This window comes from Amphiura filiformis, chromosome 4, assembly GCF_039555335.1.
Source record: "Amphiura filiformis chromosome 4, Afil_fr2py, whole genome shotgun sequence".
In the NCBI taxonomy this organism is placed as follows: domain Eukaryota; kingdom Metazoa; phylum Echinodermata; class Ophiuroidea; order Amphilepidida; family Amphiuridae; genus Amphiura; species Amphiura filiformis.
This window is the reverse complement of record NC_092631.1, coordinates 21539248-21554459: the sequence shown is the minus strand read 5'-3', so window position 1 is coordinate 21554459 and position 15212 is coordinate 21539248. Positions and strand designations below refer to the sequence as shown.

Here is a 15212-nt window from a genome sequence, read left to right as displayed (position 1 = left end):
ATAATAACTAAAGAAGTTAATTTAACGCTTTACCGTATTTTATAGTGTCCTACTTCAATGGCCGCGAAGGAATACTAAGACTAGGTCAATGTGTTGTTAGGTACTAGCGCCGTAATTGGATTGCACAGAGAAGTGTGAAAAACTTCTGGATTTGCATGAAAATACTCAATAATCGTCAGCATGCAATCAGAAATCGATCAGGTGTTGACAGTGTGTCCACATGTTGAAGCTGAAGATGTGATTCGTGATCTGAGCTACACTGCCAATGCAGAAGAAACGATCAATCGGATTTTCGATGGAACTGTGAGTAAGCTAATGCTGGTTTCATACTTTCCTGCCGCTTGCCGCTTTGCCGCTCTGAAGATGATTTTACTTCACTGCGCAATCTCACTAAAAACGCTAGCGGTGACCAGCGGCAAGCCGATATATCGATCACTCCACCGCTTTGCCGCGGCGGCAGCACCGCTGGGAGTTGAATTCAAGTCAACTCGGGCGGTGCCGCTCTGACGTATGAGAACAAAATACGATTTTGGAGCGGTGCTGAGCGGCAAGAGTAGCTTTCAGAGTCATGCCGCTGCCGCTTAGCGGTGTGCCGCTCCGCTTGCAGAAAAGTACAAGCGGCATGATGAAGCGTCATGCCGCTCAGCGGCAAGCGGCAGAAAGTATGAAACCAGCTTTACATTACAATTTTTTTCTAGTACCGGTACTACTAGTATTAACTACACAGTCTACACTGGGTTTCATAGAAGAATGGCAATCCCTTGGTCAGATTGACATGAGTGCCCTGTTAATGAGTGACATACGTGGAGCTTTGTGTTCAATTCAAGGGCGCAGATCTGCGACGAGCCAACGACCAACAATTTGACGCACAATCTGATATCTGCCAATCACACGTGACCAGTTGCTCGAGAAACACTAGCCACGAATTTGCGATAGAGGCTATGCTCGAACAAGTGACCAGATTATCGGTCTGTTGCTTGATCGAGAAATCTGTCTACTATCCACGACAACACGATAGTTACTGTGTGGATATATCATAATAGAAGATAGAGGTTGCTAGTATAGTAATGTAGTATAACACATTCGGTCATCATATAGCATCTTCAGTTTTAAAACGCATTAAAACAATTTTTTAGATTGTCCAATTTGGCTACAATTTTATTAATAAGCTTGGCTTGGCTTTGCCGGAAACACAGTTGCTGAAGTACAAATTCTGACCATATTAATTACGAGTCTGTTTAATTCTGCAACCTTGCTTGATCAAAGTTGTTTTGATGACCGACCAGCGCGAAATGGGAAATCCAGTGCTAACTGCTGGGGGCAAATCAATCAATCTCCCGATTGGCAAACGTTGACTTGTCATTGCAAACTGATGCACTGGATGGTGACACCCTTCTGGTGTTGTATTTTCTTGAACATGTGAGGCCAGCACCAAGGCATTAGCCAGAGGGTGTCTTTAGGGTGTCCAAAATACCTTATTATACCAAATCAGGGTGTCCTCTTCCTATTCACTCCATTATAAAAATCAGAATTTTAGAGTGTCCAAATTGAAAACAGGGTGTCCAAATGACACCTGGACACCCCTCTGGCTAATGCCTTGGCCAGCACTACATTTCGTTAGCCTGCTACGCTAATTGCCTACATGTACATGTAAGTCATTTTTACATGTTTCTCATTTGCAATTTTGATTTTCTAAGTAATAAACCCATAATTATTCAAATTTCCAGCCTCATTTTTATTATTAACTTGTGTCACTAATTTAATAGTAGGGCCTATAGTAATCAAGAACAATATACCCGGTACTCATATTTTTGAGACAATAATTAACTTGAGGAAGAAGTTTTTATTCATATATGCATGACATTGGGCCCTGTAATGCCAACCCGTACATACATGTGCCAAACAAGGTACAGTGTATGTGACATGAGAACAAATACTTGCACCTTCTAACTTTCGTATCACAACCTACTGTATCGGTTGTTCATACAAAAGTTCGAACTTTTCTAACAATCTGTTGCTATTGTCAGTCAGACGATTGATTCAGCCAATCAGAACCCCACTTCTGTGTAAACTTACGCTCTGCACACTCTTAAAATGTAAACAAGTGCTAATATTCTTCTCTGTCAAAAACTGTAGGCCTACACTCGGTTTCAGAGAAGAACGGCAATGTATGCAGGGGTGTGATTTTTCCTGGACCAATAGCTAAATGCTTAAGGGCAGTGGCGTAACCAGTGGGGTGGCGGAGCAAGCTGCCCCCGGACACAAAAAAACTGGGAAGAAGAGCAAAAAATTGGGAAGGTGAAAAGGGGGGAAGGAGAGAAAAAGAGGAAGAAAAAAGGGGAAGGAGAAGAGAACAAAGAGGGAAGAAGAGAAAGGGGAAAGAAGAAAAGAAAAAAGAGGGGAAAAAAGGGGAAGGGAGAAGAGAAAAAGGGAAGGGAGAAGAGAAAAGGGAAAGAAAAGAGGGAATTTGAAATTTGTACTCTGAAACACTGATTTTTTAGCTTCTAACATGCCAAAAACCAGGAGCTTCAAGGGGCTCCGCCCCCTTGACCCCCGCCGGGGCTTTGCCCCTGGACCCCACCAGGGCCCAAGGCATGGGGCCCCTGGCCCCACCGTTTAACGCTCCATGCAAGCCGCTCATGACTTTTGGTCAAGAATTGGGAAATTTTCAATCTTGCCCCCGGAAGGTCAGGTCTGGTTACGCCCCTGCTTAAGGGGGGTACTACACCCCTGCCCAATTTTGTGCCTATTTTTGCATTTTTCTCAAAAATTATAGCGTATTGGTGACAAGTAAGATATGTATATTATAGGGGCAATGACTACAACTACTGCACTGAAAATCCAGCAACTCAAGGCAAGTAGTTATTGATTTATTGATCAAATATTGGTTTTCCCTCATTTTTGACTGTAGGGGAGATTGGGGTTAGTTGAAACATTTTTCACAAAATGCGTCTTTTTAACATAAACCGATTACTTTCAAGAAACACTAACCATATATCAGTATAAACATATACATACATGCTACAAATACAGCCTTAAACTTTATTGGACCTGCTTATGATTATTCATATAATCCAATTTGAAAATTTGAAAAAGGTGTTTCAACTAACCCCACCCCTGGGGTAAGTTGAAACATAGAAGTGAGGTTAGTTGAAACATGGCTTGTAAAAATTTCAAAATAATTATTATTGTGTTGTTAGGGTTATACTTCCCTTGAAGGCACCCTTTAACATACTAATCAGTGTGAAAAAATGAATAAATAAATATGTGGGAGTGCGAGTCAATACTTTGGACACAAGGTGATGAGTGTCACCATGGACCAAAATATGAGAAGCCTAAAATATTATAAAATGTACTTTTTGTGTGCACTTTATGCTTGTATTATTGCTCTTTAACCATATTAAAGCAATATTGAAGAAATGGTAAGGTAAGCTGACAATATTATTTATAAAGCCTACCCAGTCGCACTGCAGTTTTTAGCGGGATCCCGCAAATGGGGCGTACCTCATCCCATTTTTCACACTTCTGTAAGTAGCAATTAGCACCTCTTGAGTTTTCCGATAAAATCAATGGTCACTAATAGTAGTGGCACCAGTCGCGGTACACCGCAGTACGACGGACTTCTGCACTAGTGCACATTGAATAAACAATGTTCATTGTTTACGCTGGTTTATTGCAATGAAAATATGATATGTGTGGAACATCATGCAAGTTGAATGGTGAAAATTGGTGCAAAAATGTTAAAATTCCGTAGATTCTTGCAAAATTGGCATTTTGCGTTAAATAAAAAAATGAGTGTCCTCTCCAATTCATTCCTCCATTTTTGTTAACATTAAAGAGGAAATATAAACCCTTACCCTACCTGTATAATCTGTGTTATATTACCAATTGATGGGACAGGGCACTGATTGAGGAATTCATTTATTTTACATACAGTAGACCACTTGTTCTTGATACCACAGTTTCGCGTTAAAAATTTGTCCTCTCCAGAACTGAAGTTAATTACTAATTGTTGAAATAAGAAGGATTATATCATAGAATGTGAAATTTGTAGAGGAAGAGTGGTCTTCCTTCTACCAAGGTGGCACATGATTTGGTATTTGTTGCATTTTGCAAGCCTGTATCCACGATTCTGTTTGCAATTTAACAAATGTCCTCTCCAGCACAATTATGTCATTTCCATGAATTGGTAAACAAACTAAAAATAAAAATTTCAAAGAGCCAAACCCACAAGAAATTTTTGCATTTTATTGCAAATTATGCTTACAAACCACTTTAGTGTTCAAATTATTGTCCAGTTGTTGAGAACACATATGATATTATTCTGCATTGAACTCCGGTTAGCTAAAAATTGCAATATTCCTAATTTAACCAGAATATTAACCCTGTTTGTAGTGGATTTTAAATGCTGGGGATCTTTTATGCAATAATATTGATGCAATAATATTGATGCAGCTATTTCTAAAGTTAAAGTATGCTTTATTATGTGTTAAAAAATGTGTCCTATCCAGAACAAATGACACAGGAGGGGTCTTTTATTTTAGGTTTTCCATGACTAGTACAACAGATTGACGCAGAATACTCACTTATGCATCAGTGTAGCTATTGGGCAGGACAAAATGACTATTTCATGAATTTTTCATGTGAAGATAAAGTTTATCCTTAAAATATGTAGTAATTTTGCACCATTTATCTGGATTAGTATCAATTTACTAATTGTTTTATATTGAAACTGGCATATTTAAGACACTGAAGTGTAAAGGAACATACAACAATTATTACAGACTAAATATGAATAAGTATGAACCCAATGTTGGTTACATATACTCTTTCAAAGTTGTGTATTAAATTGTTTAAAAAATGTCCCCTCAGGCGGCAGCTATGTTTTACACAGCAAAAATTCAATTTAATTTTTTTAATGGTTCCTGAGGGTTTGACGCTCTAATATTTTGAGAATTATTGACACACCATCTGAACTTTGAAATGATAATGAATTTGCATGAAATAAATGAGTTTGAATTTTGACCCCTTTTGGGACTCAATGTTGTCATTTATAATGAAATAGCCCAGCTAGTGATTTTTGCTTTACGGGCGGCACTAGTAGGCCCTATTGTGTTAGCATGGTGCTGTGTGCGATGTATTAAATTCGTGTTTGAGCTCTGTTTTGGCATGTTTGGGGGTTTATAAGATATGTCCGAAAATTGGGTTTGATACTTTGATTTACCGATTGTATTAATAATACTAATACCAATCTACACTTCTTCATGTCAAAGTTTCACACAAAAAGAAACACACAGGATGTTATTTCCTCATAGGCCTATTTTGTTGAACCATGGAAGAAAGAGATGAGAAGGAACCACAACGAACGCATTCACTTTGTACACTCCCTTTACCGACATTTAATTGACATTGTTATTCATGAGGATTTACTTTGATCAATACCCAGCGTTAAATAGGTGATTGGTATTGTACTCCATGTATTTGCATGTCTTCTGGGCGTGTCTGAAGGATGATTTGAACTAATGACCTTCCGTGCAAGCACTCTATAGGATTTTCTCTGGTGGCGTGATCATCGGTCATTGATGGCCTACATCTTTTTCTTCCATTACGCCCAATTTTCCGAACTTTGATGACTTTTTTTCTCAGAGTTGGCAGTCTTTGGCACTGAAACGAGTTAGCTAGTTACGATTATACACATATAAACTATTAAATTAAACAGGTTTCATGTACCGGACTCAACCGGAACATTGTACATTATTTAAGAATATTTTGCATCTATTTTCATCGAAAAAGTCACCAAAATCTTACCTTATTTGCTAAAGATGAAACTCAGCAAAAAAGCGGCCGATTTTGATGACCTTTTCGATGTTTTAAGACATTTTCTACATAACACGATCAAGAAAACAGTTTGACTGTAGATCCCAAAACAAAGCTACTATTCAAGTTCAGAGCATCAGTGAAATTCCATAATCTTACTTCTGGGTAGCGTTTGTTTGTTCTTGGATGGGTTTGTTATAGTTTTTTCCAGTAATTATTTCGCCAAGCATCGATCGCGGTAAATGGATCATACATGAAAGTAAGTACCATTGATAGCTTTTCTTTTCATCGTCAATAGATATGCGGATTAAAACTTGGCCGATCGAAGTCGTTGTGGTTCCTTCTCATCTCTTTCTTCCATGGTTGAACTGATCACCGTCATTCCTCTCATACGGGGGGTAGGCGATCTTCAACCACAAGTAAGTAGCAATTAGCACCTCTTGAGTTTTCCGATAAAATCAATGGTCACTACTGGTAGTGGCACCAGTCGCGGTACACCGCAGTAAGACGGATTTCTACACTAGCCTGGTCAGAGATATCTGCCTGCCCAGACCTGGCCTTTGGTCCGATTAATATTTTGGAAAAGTTTCACTACCAGGTAAGGCTGGCATTTTCGGTCGGGTAAACGGGTACCTCGCCGGGTACCAGAAATTTAAAAAAAAAATGTATTTATTTTTATTTTATTTTAAGTTTTTTATTTTTTCGGTTTTGTAGTGTCCCTGGACCTAGACCTAAATGCTAGGATCATTCATGGTTGACCTAAAAAAAAAAAAAAAAAAAAAAATTCAAGATATTTTGTTATTTTAATATGAAAATTGATAATTTGTATTCATGTCATAGTCTATTAATGATTTCAAAATGCATTCAAATTCAATACATTTTGAAATCATTAATAGACTATGACATGAATACAAATTATCAATTTTCATATAAAAATAACAAAATATCTTGAAATTTTTTTTTTTTTTTTTTTTTTTTTTAGGTCAACCATGAATGATCCTAACATTAGGTCTAGGTCCAGAGACACTAAAACCGAAAAAAATAAAAAAAAAAAAAAAAAAAAAAATTTTTTTTTTTTTTTTTTTTTTTTTTTGCAATTTCGTGTACCTGGTTACCCGCCCGAAAATTGCGGCAGGTACCCAGGTACAAAATTACCCGAAAATGCCAGGCCTACTACCAGGTGCCTCATAAAACAACTTTACATGATAATCGGAAAAAACATGTTGAATATTTGAAAACATGTCTCCAGTATCTTGAGAATATGTAGCGGGCTATTTACTTCCTTGCCATCTAGGCCAATAATTTAGTAGCCTACCAATGGCAACAGTTGATATATATATTATTTCTGGAATGTTGCCAACATACCCTTTACCCCGAGACTAGTATACCAAGACATCTAGTTGTAACCATGGTAACACGGGACGACAGGCTCTGTGGTAAATGTCTGGTATACTTACGTACAACCAATCACAGCGCTAGCTGGAAACAAGTTCACCTTATTATAATTTTATGAATGGGCTGTTGTCAACATATTACTCAATCCCGGGGTACTTTATTCATGAATACTGTATCTCAATTGACCAGCTTATTGGAGTGCCGGGTTGGGGTCCCGGGGGTTGGGTGTCAGGCTTATAAATAAATAAATACGGGGGTCATAGGCAGTCACGTTGTTTCATAATTATAGTTTCCGCCAATGTTCATGTCCAATAATGGGTTTTTCATTTTCTTCGGAAGGGGGGGGGGGGGGTTGTTGTCACAAATATATGGGGGGTCATAATTTTTTGGAAAGATGACCATTGACCAAAATTAATGGAGGGAGTCACAAAAAGACTGGTTTCAATACAATTTTAACCTGTTAACATGGTTATTGGGGGAATGTGTAGGCCTATCGGTGCTGGTGGGTGGGGGTCATTTTGTCGAAATGTGGGGGACTTAATTTTATTGGCGACAACTTTTGGAAAAGTTGGGACAACCCCCCAAATACTGCAGATTGTAGGCTAAATGTTTTTGATTTGAACTGGCCGGCAAAACGAAAATCGAAGTGGCAAATGCAATGCAGATTATTATAATATTATTGACTTGTGGTTGCCAAATCCGATGTGTGAACTGCCAAATCCCATGTAATTGATTTAATCTGGCAATTAGGATAGAGTAATTGTAAACACGGCTGCCAAATCCGATGTGTGAACTGCCAAATCCCATGTAATTGATTTAATCTACTTAATTAGGATAGAGTTGTAAACACGGTCCCGTTCGGTCAATCAAAAACAATTCACACATTTCAGTGGTAAACAGAATTAACAGATTAGCTCATTATACTATTGAATGCTCAAACAATGTTAATTGAGGCGGCGATTCAATCAGGAGGTGTATCGGCGATCAGATCATGACAACCTACGTAATGGATAATTTGAATTTATACTGTACATTGTCATAAACTTTTTCAGGACTATAATTATTTTTATTAATGAAGCTTGGTTGCTCATATACATGAAATTGATACGAGTCGATTAAAAAAGTAAGACTTTGAAGCATGTTTTAGATCGCCCAATGTTTTCATTTATCATGTACATGTAAAGGGGGAAACCCCGACTCGGTGCGAAGCGTTTTTCAAATATACTAATTAAAATGTTTAATAAGTACATTTTTAGGAGTTTAAGCTCATATAAAATTATATAAAAGTCAGATTTTTTCTCTCTTGGGAAGATTTATTATAATGGACTATACTTTTCAGCATAACTTCTGATATATCGTAGAAAAAAATATGCAGGGAATGCTTGCACCCTCCTTTCTAGAAATACCATAAAACTGGGAAAGATTGCCCTTTCGCTTGCGTGTAGTGGGGTGTATGAAAACACAAGGCGATAGTGCAAATTTTTTAATGCGGAAAAGGAGATTGCCGTCATGCCGTGTATTGCATGCGACGAGCGACTGATGTTTTCAGGACAGTTATCTGAAGTTTTCGCGGTATAAAAACAGTTCTATAACCCATGTAACATTACCATGAGGAATGTTATAATTATGTTACTATTAGGCTCATTTATTGGTGTGTTGAAATCGAAAACCTTTCTAGGTTATACCCAGGGTCTATGGTTAAACCATTTTTACCAATTTACCAGCGATTTTAAAATGAGTCCTATTTCCAGAATGGCTCCCAATCGCCTTTGAAAAAGCTATAATCCAAAAGCTTCAACCCAGCCAAACCATTTCCTTTACCAGTTATATGTTAATTAACAATATAAACATGATTTAAGATAAGAGTTTCAAATCAGTGACTTTAGGTAGGCCTATGTAAATAGATCGGTGCTGGAAGCTGACCGCGGTAGGCTTCGTATTGAGTTGATGCGATGGTGTTTATTGATCAGTCTCACACTTTTCGGTGATAAAACAGATTAGCTGATAACAACTAATTGTGTCGGTGACCTGCGGTATAAAATACAATAGATGCGGTGGCGTCCGTTCTACTGCAGGAAACCTTATAAATAATATTGTCAGCTTACCTAAACATGTTACAAATTTTAAAAAGTCAAATTTTCAACCATATTTTTCTATGCAATTTTCATGTGTCAACTAACCCCACCTCAAAAGTTTCAACTAACCCGATGCCTATTTTTTACATTTCAAAGTTCATTACACAAAATAAGAAATACAATAAAACTTTTATTTAACATTATTCTGGGACTTACTACTAGTGCTTATGATACTCAAAAATAATCCCTGAATCTTCAAACAACATGGAGATACGCATCTTTTCTGAGGGGTATAAAAATTAGTCAGTAAGTCAAAAAACAGATATTCCTTTCCCAAGCCAACACTGGTGGAGCATCAGTGCTGTTGCTAATTTGGTGGATGACCCTTACTAATACCTATTACTAGGTGCCAGTATTTTACCAAATTAATTTTTTGTGTCAGAAAAAAATACAATGTTTCAACTTACCCCGCGTTCCAACTAACCCCAATCTCCCCTAACTCCACAACTGTTGTCTGTGCTGAAATAAAATTTCCAGTGCAGTAGTTGTAGTCCTTGCCCCTATAATATACATATCTTACTTGCAAAAGTAAGAATAAGATTGGGCAGGGGTGTAGTACCCCCTTAACAGAGATGTCACATTTCCGGAATTTTCAGTTTCCAGATATGAGAAAATCTCCAATTTTTAAATGAAAATTCCTTAGAACCCTGACTGGATGATTTATAGACACACTGTACTGTGCAAAAATGGTGATGCAATTTCTCATGTGTATGTGAATGATATGATACTGGAAGTATGTATTCACAGATAATAAATGTTTTTATACTATATTAGTGAAGTATTTTAACAGTTTCTCATTTTTGCATTTTACCCCATGAAATTGCATCTCCAGTGGTGCTCAAGTGTGGAAAACCCCTCTGGCTTCGGGGGGCTTCGCCCCCTCAACCCTTGAGCGGGCACCTGGACCCCCGGCCGCAACAGGCGAGAGCTCCGCTCGCTCCGCTTCGCACTTTCATTGCCTTGGGTTTTTTTTCAAAAAGCACCAATCACACCCCTGTGTATGCAATGTAAGGAGCGTGCTAGATGAATTCCTCTTACCTTTTCCACACCACACGAAGGCTAGAAGATACATATTGAAAAATCCAGATTTTTCCCCAAAACTTTTGGTCAGCCGGCAATTAGACCAGAGAAGACAACTTTTGTAAACTTATATTACTATGGTATCTACATGTACTCAGCTGTTTTTAGAGGTGTGATTTTCGGGTAATTTTGTGCCCGGGTACCGGCGCATTTTTCGGGCGGGTAACCTAAAAAAAATATAAAAATTTGCATGATGTTTTGTGTTTTTAATATGAAAATTGATATTTTGTATTCATGTCATACTCTATTAATAATATCAAAATGCATTGAATTTGAATGCATTTTGATATCATTAATAGAGTATGACATGAATACAAAATATCAATTTTCATATTAAAAACACAAAACACCGTGCAAAATTCAAATTTTTTTTAGGTCAACCATGAATGATCCTAGCATTTAGGTCTACATGTATGTCCAGTGACACTACAAAACCGGAAAAAAAAACTTTGAAAAATTTTAAATTTCGGTACCCGGGCAGGGAATCCGGGTACTGGGATTCTCGGGCGGGACTCGAATTCCCGGGACTCACTCACACCTTTAGCTGTTTTAGGTATGTATCGATTCCATAAATGATCAAAATTAATCATGATTTGATTAAAAATATTCCACATATTTTCCATGTCATTCGGATGATTTTATACATGTATAGTACTGTACCTAGTCCTACACCAAGTTCAAATTTTGCCAAAAGTCGCCATCTTGTCTTCACTACAGTCTGTCTACTCTGAAGTACAAAGTACAGACACGGACGCACACATTGTGCCGACTTTGATGGCACGCATACCTGCAGCAGAGACGCAGCACTACGCATTATTAACGCGCTGTATACGCGCGCGTTGTTACTTTGTACTTCAGAGTGGACAAACTGTATATGTTACGTGTTGGGAATGTTTTTCTTGTTATTTTGCAATTTCAGACCGAAAATGTGCCAAATAGTATTTGGATCACAGTTTAGAATGTGTACTTTAGGTTGAAAGATATTTTAATATCTTTAAAAAGTAATAGAATACTTTAAAAAGTAATAGAATACTTTAAAAAGTAATAGAATACATTTCATTGATTAAAAATTGTAATAATGTGGGCTCCAAAACCCCCATGTTGTCTTCATTGCTTTTCTAATTTTACATTTTTGTTCATTATTTGCTTACAGTTTTTATCAGGACTTGACGAAGACCATTCTCCAGCTTCAAGTCCCCGACACCAGGCTTTATTACAAGAACCTCTTGATAGTGACGATGACTTGCCAGATATATGCTTAAACAAATTAAAACCTGCTAGGACTACATTGGTCACATCAACCTCTAACAGATCACCGGCAACGTACAGGTTTGAAGACAGACAAACTGCGTCAAATGACAATGTGTTTGGTACAAAAGCCAATCCTATTCACACCCAGGTGTATAATAGTAATAGTAGAGTACCCTCAGGTTCAAGGTCACCTGTATCTGATGAAGAGTCATCTGGACGTGTTGATAAGTGGCTAGAGCAGAGCCAGTTTTCAAGAACTAACAATGATAGATCCAGGGAAATTTCATCATCAAGGTCTGATTTAGAAACAGGTGTGTACGGTGATGTAAACTCGTCTAAAAATCATCTCGAAACATTGGGAAGAACTAGTAGTAGTAAAAACAGCAAGGTGCAAAATCACAAAATTAAAGATGGAAGAACAAGAAGGATTTCTGTTTCAAGCAGTGATAATGAGGATGAAATCTCTGCCAGTGATAAGTTTCAAAAAAGTTTAAGCCATACCAAAAAACGTGTTACAGAATCACACATCACATCCAGTATGAAACGGTCTTGTAGTCCAATATCTGTGTCTGATAGCGACGAGGATGAGGAATTACTCACCCTTACCCTTAAACAGAGGATACAGGGTTATAGTAAGCTTCCAGAAGATGAGTCCTCTCAGTCCACGATGTATTCAATGAGCACAGAAAGCATGGAATCGTCCTCGCAGCTAACAGTGGACACATACAGTAGTGTGGAGACGGCAGATTCGCAGGATCCGGGGAAGAAGAAGAAGCGGAAGAGGACACCTGAAGAAATAGAAGAGTCCAAGCGCCAGGCATTGGTAATTAGATCTAAATGCAAATTTATAGGAATTTTATGCAAAAAATAAATATGATACATACATACGAGTTTGTATACGAGGTATTGTTGGTCGAAGCAGGCTAAGCAGCAATCGATTTTCATTATCTGAATCAATATATTATTGAAAAATAACACTTCGGTGTTTTGCAAAAGTTAATTCTACAAATCATATATACTTTGAATACGGTACTTGCTTACTTTATTGTTGTTAATAATGAGTTATGTACATTTTACAAAAGTGTTGTTGTTTCAGCCCTCTTTACAACATAACTCAAGAACCACAGGACCTACAAAAATATATCTGTGATATTTGATTCTTCAACACGCTCGCTATGAATTGAGCAATGCAATTTTTTTTAAAGCTCACTACCTTTCACAAGATGCTGTGAACTACTTTTTTTTTGCTGCTTCGACCAACAATACATCGTAGATCCTTAAAGTTTCAAGTGAAAGATTTTAATTCTGTGATCTACTTGTAGTCTGTCTCATCTCAAGTTGAGAGTAACACAGTGACATATTTGAATCGCCTAATCCCAGAGGCGTATACACACACGTTGAAAGGTAATTTTTCCGTACACTGGCTACTCAACTACGTAAATGCACTGATTTGGATCAGCCACTACGAAATTCAACATGGTTTTGTCTTGAGACAAGACACACTATAGTATACATGTAGAAAAGAGATTATTATGAATCTTACCTTGATCTCGCATTTGAAATATTTAACTATTAATATACAGTATTCCAGGGTTGTTAATCGTTTTTGATACTAGCCACTCAATGAAAGCAGGTAACTACATGCAATAAAATAATGAGCCCAACGGGAACTTTATTGTTGCATACACATTTTTTTCCACAGGAAAAAAAACGTCAAAGAGAATTAGCCAAGGAAGCTAAAAGACAGGAAAAAGAAAGGGAGAAAGAACAGAGGAAGGTGAGACTTGTATTTATTTTGTAGAGGCTGGGTGGGTGAGAGGGTAATGCCCTAAAAGAAGGATCCACATTGAAAAGGTTTGGGGAGGGGGGTCATACAAGAGGGGTGAATTTGTGTAACATCCCCTGTAAGATGTGCTGCATAAACTATATAATAATATGTACATTAATTTTTGATTACATTTTGCAGGCACTGCAGGCAGCTAAGAAAGCAGATAGACCAGAAGAATGCATGAAGGTAGGACAAAGATGTTAAATCTTATGTGTGGAATTGGGGGAACAAATCCCATTTGTAATTTTAATAATAGTCAAGTCAGTGCACACCATACGTTGGATTGACTTACTCCCCGTTACCAAAACTTTAATAGCAGAAACCTCTTTTTCAAAGTCAGAAACCGGGTCAATGACTGCCTGAGATTGTACCGTTGTTGACGCTGACTTTGAGGGCTCAGACAACTTCATTTTAGACAGTTTGTCCAAAATTGTATCAAGTTTGTCATTAATATCATTGCTTGCTCCTCGTTCCGTATGTTCAGGCCCTGGTTTAGGTAGGCCTACAGCTTCTCCGGGCCCAACTTCGTCCATATGCCTATCGTCTGATGGTTCTTCATTTAAGCCTATATCATCACAGGGTCTATCATCACCAGTCTTTTTCTTCTTGGATGTACTTGCACCCCGTGATTCCTCCGTTTCCTGAGGATGACACCTCTTCCTCGAGCTGGATGTTCCAAACATGTCTAAAATACTTCTGTTTTTTTCACCCTTTTCTTTCTTGGGTAGACCAGGGTGGAAATCTGTGGTATCTTTTGAAGCCTGTCCGTCTAATTTCTTTTCCACAATGAAAGCACCGAGTCTGTTGCTTTGATTCAGGCCTGTAATATTCCCCCTTTTCTTGTCCAGACGCGATTTTCCCCCTGTATAGTGTATTAAACTAAGCTCGCTTTTCAGTCAACTGTATTGTTTTAAAGCAGTGAGTGAATGTGATATGTGACCTAATTAGACACTAAAACAAATGGCACATGTGTGCGAAACAAGCATCATGAATAATTCATTATGATCTGAAAACTTTATTCAGTTTCATAAATACAGGAATAAGTAGGGTGTAAAGTTGTAAACAGCACGTGCATTATTGTACTGCATACAGGATCGCATTGGAGTAAATAATTGAGCATTCCGCGATATGCACTCGTTACCCTGAACCCAAGCAGAGGTCACGTTATTTTTCAATACGTCTCTTCCACAGTATGCTCAGACAGCCTTTAGCATTGGAATGGTCGTAAGAATAATCGGTCACGCTGTAGTCTGTAGAACCATGGACGAACGAACCGCGTGCTGTGGAAAACTCCACAAGCATTGCACTGCCATGACTGTGTGTTGTTGACAAGCTGTCGGGCGGATGCATACTTGTATAATATCGCAACAGAAAACCCTGCCATAAATGTCAAATTCGGTCATGATTTTAGGGGATTTACGCTCAGCCAGTTGGACAGTTTATTCATATAGGTAATGAATATAAAACATTTTGTTGTGTTAAGCTTGTAATAATAAATTTAGGCTCAGACAAGTTTTCATTTTTTCAATTTTTCAAATACCATTCATTTCGTGGCATTTTTATTTTTTTCACTGATGCAAATTTCCCGCGAGAGACGCAGATTTCCCGGGAAGGAGCTTCCCGATTTCCACACTTTTTCCCGCCGTGAGTAGGTGTATTGAGGCCTAGAAAAGTCAACATGTATAGTTGTCACTTATGTTGACTCA

At 37.9% G+C, this 15212-nt stretch overlaps 1 protein-coding gene across 1 annotated transcript in view; it reads left to right on the top strand.

The window, feature by feature from the left end:
* The first annotated feature begins 116 nt into the window (after positions 1 to 116).
* LOC140150687 (uncharacterized) overlaps positions 117 to 15212 on the top strand; it is a 37169-nt gene continuing 22073 nt past the window's right edge. Inside the window, exons 1-4 of the mRNA XM_072172769.1 lie at positions 117 to 303; positions 11581 to 12501; positions 13381 to 13455; positions 13645 to 13692. Coding sequence (XP_072028870.1) covers positions 181 to 303; positions 11581 to 12501; positions 13381 to 13455; positions 13645 to 13692 — 1167 coding nt within the window. The 5' untranslated portion in view covers positions 117 to 180. The remainder of the gene's footprint in view (positions 304 to 11580; positions 12502 to 13380; positions 13456 to 13644; positions 13693 to 15212) is intronic.